This window comes from Acomys russatus, chromosome 28, assembly GCF_903995435.1.
Source record: "Acomys russatus chromosome 28, mAcoRus1.1, whole genome shotgun sequence".
NCBI classification, from domain to species: Eukaryota; Metazoa; Chordata; class Mammalia; order Rodentia; family Muridae; genus Acomys; species Acomys russatus.
Genome location: NC_067164.1, coordinates 18,758,055 through 18,762,860, shown reverse-complemented (window position 1 = coordinate 18,762,860; position 4,806 = coordinate 18,758,055). Strand labels below are relative to the sequence as shown.

Genomic DNA, 4,806 nt, shown 5'->3' with positions numbered 1-4,806 from the left:
AACAGCTGCAATAAATGATGCTATGCGTTAACTCTTCCCGCTTCAAAAGAGGTTAAAGAAATACTTAGTTCCACACTAGGAGAAGTCAACGAACCAGGGTGGACTCCTTCGAAGGGGGAACCCTGGGGTGGAATCAAACCTTTGTCACGTGCTCAACATTTTAAATGTGTGGAGGAAAACTTCCACTCAAAGCAAAGACTTCACCAAGAAGTCAACACGAAACAGGCGGAATGAATCTCTTCTGCTCGCAAATCTTAGACTAAATAAAAACAAAATAGCTCTGGGTATCAAATACCTTAGCTGGGAAGAGATCGTTCCTATGGATTTTAGCTTCCTAGGCAATAAAACTCCCTGACAGTGAATCTGCCCCCCCCCCGACACCCCTCCCCCCGCCCCGCAACCCCTGCACTGTAACTTAAGACAATAACCTGGAGGGGGGGGTGTGTCAGAAACCAACCTTGGTCTGTAGCTTTCTTTCTGAGTGATTTTGCTCTCTGCACAGACTTAGGCAGGTGTATTTGAACTCCTTAAAGCCGGTGCCCTGGGGGCGGCCTTCCCAGTATCTAAGTATCACCAAACCAAAAGAGATTTGGTTTGGATCATGGTGTTTTTTCTGGGTCTCAATCCTGCCACTGGGAACCCCAAGCCCCTTCCCAGACCGCGTTAATAAAGAAAGAGAAACAGTGTAGAGCTTGTCTACTGACCCCCTACCCTCAAAATGTTACCTGTGCAGCGGGGAGAGAGGAAGGGAGCCTACTTTGCTTTGCTTTTGTTTCCTTCTTGGCGGGCACTCGCTTACCTGCCTGCCACCTCCCAAGGCCTCGGGGCGGCTGCGCGTCACGCAGAGCTAGTCGCCTCACGCTCAGTTCGCCCGGGGCCTCACCTCCCCGCGCTGTCCCCCGCTGTGACCAGCCTGAGTCACCTCGGACGGGTGGCGGGGGTTGAGGGACACCTTAGAGGGCGGAGGTACAGGAGGCGGGTTGAGCCCTTCCCCCAGAGCCCGGGAGGAGGCGTAGCCAGAGCGCAGGTGAAACCAGCTCTGACCTATCCCGGGAACTTTCGCTGCGGGGACTCGCTGCGACAGGCCAGCGTCGCACAGGGGCGGCCCGGGGGCCGCCTTTCTGCCACCCGGGCGGCGCGCGGGGACTGAGCCTAGGTACCCGCCCCTGGGGACCCTCGGCCCTCCCGTAGCGCTCCCGGGATGCGGGCGGCGCGGGCCTCCGCGGCAGATGGAAGCGGGTGGCGCCGCCCCGGGCGCAGGTGACACTCGCCAGGCCTGGGTTTCTGCCGGAGGGGAAGTGCTCTGGAAGCTTGAGTCGCAATCGCTCCAGGAACTAGGGACCCGGCAGCGATGGCCAGAGAGCTGAGCCAAGAGGCACTGCTGGACTTTCTGTGCCAGGCAGGGGGCCGCGTGCGTAACGCAGAGCTGCTGAGCCACTTCAAGAGCTTCCTGCGCGACCCTCACGTGCCTCCTGACCAGCTGCAAGAACGTCGCGAGCTCTTCAAGGGCTTCGTGAACTCAGTGGCTGCAGTGCGCCAAGACCCCGACGGCACCAAGTACGTAGTGCTTAAGAGGAGGTACAGGGACCTGCTGGGGGAAGAGGGTCTGCAACGACCCGCCCCTGCAGAGGGACCGCAGCGGAGCCGCCGCCGCCAGCGAGGCCCGGAGCCGAAGAAGCCGCCGGCAGGTGCCAGGACCCGGGTGGACGCAGGTGACGATGAGCTAGCGGGCAGTGGCGCGCCGGAGGCGGCCGGGGCAGCCCGCAGTCCAAGGGGCAGCCCGAACCTGAGGACACCGGAGCCAGCGGCTGCCCAGACTAGAGGCAGGTGTGCGGCGTTGGAGACGCGGGGTCGCTGCTGCTGGGAATGCGAGCAGAACGGCTGGGGGGAGCCCGCGGGACAGCTGCTGCCGGGAGATGTCGAAGACCTTACTGCCGCCAGCGAGAAGCCGGAGCGCCCTGCGCTTGCCCTAGATGACCTGGGAGCTCCAGGGTGGCTGCGGGAAAGAGCTTCGGCTGAGCGCGCGCTGGCGTCTGCAACGCCTGCCTGGCCTCCCGTCCCCGTCGAGCCTGCTAACAGCCGGACGCCCCCGCCGGCTCTCCTGCCCCTCCCGGCTCCCTCCAGAGAGCCGCTGGAGATATTTACCGCAGGCTACCCAAACCATTCAGTCCAACAGCTGCAGCAGCAGCAGCGCACTCGAGAGTGGGTAGCCAGATACCCGCAGGTTCCTGAGGCCGGGAACCAGGTGCCCACTCGCGCCTGGTCGGTGTTGCCAGACAACTTCCTCCAGCTACCCTCAGAAACCGCCTTTGGGGTCTCGGAGACAAGCTCAGCGCTGCCAGAGCCCGCTCTGTCTTTTCATTCTTTCCTTCCTGTGGCTGCTGATGAGTTCTCAGAATCCTGGCCGGGGAGCCTTCTACCCACTGTCTTTCGAAGCATTCGTTGTCAGCTGTCCCTCCAGGATCTGGATGACTTTGTGGATCAAGAAAGCCACGGCAGTGAGGAGAGTAGCAGTGGACCCAAAGAGTCTCCCGGAACCCCCGAGGAGGGGCTGCAACCAGTCCTGGAAACTTCCTCTTTGGGAGAGCTCAGGGATGCAGTTGAGGTCCTGTCTGTGTCACCAAACCAAGGTAGCCCCTGCCTGATCCGTCCAGGCCTCGGGAATAATAGAGGGAACACACCTAGTTCTCGGAAGGTCCCAACAGTGGCAGTAAGCCTTGGAGACCACCCCCAGGAGCATTCGCCCTGGCCAGCCCCCAAGTTTCGGAGGTCTTTCAGGAGAAGCTCTCGAACAAGGAGAACGAAATCTTCCTCTTCCTCTGATGAGGAGCATCTTGGTGAGGACTTGGTGAAGAAGAGCCGGCGCCCACCTCGGTCCAGGAAACCTTCCAAGGCAGGAGCCTTGCCCAGTCCAAGTGTGGATGTTGTTTTAATGCAGAAATTGGCAGACGCTCATTCCGTGGCAGGTCATCCACACTCCTCGTGGGTCCTCAGCAGGGATGGATCTGCAGACTTGGTACCCCACAGACCTTCTGAACACAGGTCACCCCTTGTGCCCCTAGATGCCAGGGAGCATGAGTGGATTGTGAGGCTTACCACTGGCTCCTGGTCCCAAGTGCAGACTTTGTTCTGGGAGGACCCTCAGCGGGCTTTACACAGAGACTTCCTGACAGGGTACACGGCCTTGCACTGGATAGCAAAGCATGGCGACCTGAGTGCCCTTCAGGACTTGGTCTCTGGAGCCCAGAAGGCGGGGATTGCACTAGATGTAAACGTGAGGTCCAGTTGTGGCTATACCCCACTGCACCTTGCCGCTATTCATGGCCACCAGGAAGTCATCAAGTTGCTAGTTAAAAGGTTGGCTTCTCGGGTGAATATCCGGGACTGCAGTGGCAAGAAGCCTTGGCAGTATCTGAACAGCAGTGCCACTGGGGAAACATGGCAGCTCCTGGGTGCACCCCGGGGTAAACCCATCTTCCCTGTGTATTCCTTAGTCCAAAGCTCTTCCCCAGCTAGAAAGGTCAAGAGCCGGGAAATGTCTAGACATATCACCCGGAAGACTTCCTTGGCTGCTTTGCTCAAAACTCAACACAACAAATGGAAGCTGGCCAGCCAGTATGAGAAATTCCATACCCCAAAGGAGAGAGACGAATACAGTGACTGAGGTAGGCTCCTCTCTCCGGAAGGCAGCGCCCCGCCCCACCCCCTTCCCAAGCCACTAGGTAGGTGAGAGAGCCCAAAGGGAAGCACAAACTGCTAGGAGTTGGTAAAGAGGACCAGTGAAATGGTGTGAAGGGTCATCTCAGCTTCTTGAAGGCGCCTATGTTTGAGCTGTGAACTCCAGACAAAAGCAGAGGCAGTCAAGCCTGGGGGGGGGGGTCTGGTTCCAGGTAGGCACAGTGTTTTCTGAGGTAGTGCCAAGCAGGCCTTACTAGAAAGGGACCGGATATGGCAGTCAAGGAGAGGCAGTGGGTAGAACTGATACAGCCCACAGTCTTCTCTGGCTTCTACTCATCTCTAGAATAAATGTTGGCTGAGTGGAAGGCAGCAGGTTTGAAGTCAGATGGCTTGCCTTCATTTCCTTTATGTGCCTTTTGGCAATTCCAGTCAGTGAGGTAAAAGCGTGACTGGAGAGTGTAGGATTTGATTGAGGAGACTTCCTCAGCCCTGTGGGCAATCGTCTGCCTTTGCTTGCTGTAAATTGATGTCTTCTCGGGGCGTCTTTGCCATTGATCAGAGAAGCAAGCCGAGTGAGCTACAGGTAGGAGCTTGGTTCTACTCCCTAGAGAAATGACACCCATTGGGCCCTGTTTTGTTTTGTGGTTTGTTTTTGCTGTTGTTTGTTGGGATTTGCACTGACTCAAAGTGAGCTTCCCAAGTATAAAAGTATTTTGTAATACTTATGTAATGGCTGAACTGCAGGGAGACTCTAAGTAGCAAACAGGGTCAACTCTGAGGGCTTTCCATAGGTTAAAGGTCAACATTGGTACTCAGGGAAAGAGAGCAGGGTTCACTCTTGGGGAGCGGTAAGGGTTAAAAGGCACCAGAACTTTGTTAAGCTGCTAAGTATAACTTTATTTGCACTAAACTTTTTTTTTGCCAATTAAGATTAAATATTAGCCTCGAAGTACCGAATGTCTGACAGGAAGTGTCCCATTCAGTTCTGATCAGTGTGGGTCCCTGGCTGAAGTAAAGTCTCTGCAAACCCCAGAAGGACATGCAAGTCACTGAATGGGAATCCAAAGAGGGCTGGAAAGTTCACTGTTTCTATGGAAATATTTTCATGTGTGATGCTGTATTTTTAAA

The 4,806-nt window shown here is 56.4% G+C and overlaps 1 protein-coding gene across 1 annotated transcript; it reads left to right on the top strand.

Moving 5' to 3' along the window:
* The first annotated feature begins 1,144 nt into the window (after positions 1–1,144).
* Sowahb (sosondowah ankyrin repeat domain family member B) lies at positions 1,145–3,857 on the top strand. The gene has a single exon (XM_051170477.1). The coding sequence runs from the start codon at positions 1,352–1,354 to the stop codon at positions 3,662–3,664; it is 2,313 nt and encodes a 770-aa protein (XP_051026434.1). The 5' UTR covers positions 1,145–1,351; the 3' UTR covers positions 3,665–3,857.
* The last annotated feature ends 949 nt before the right edge of the window (positions 3,858–4,806 follow it).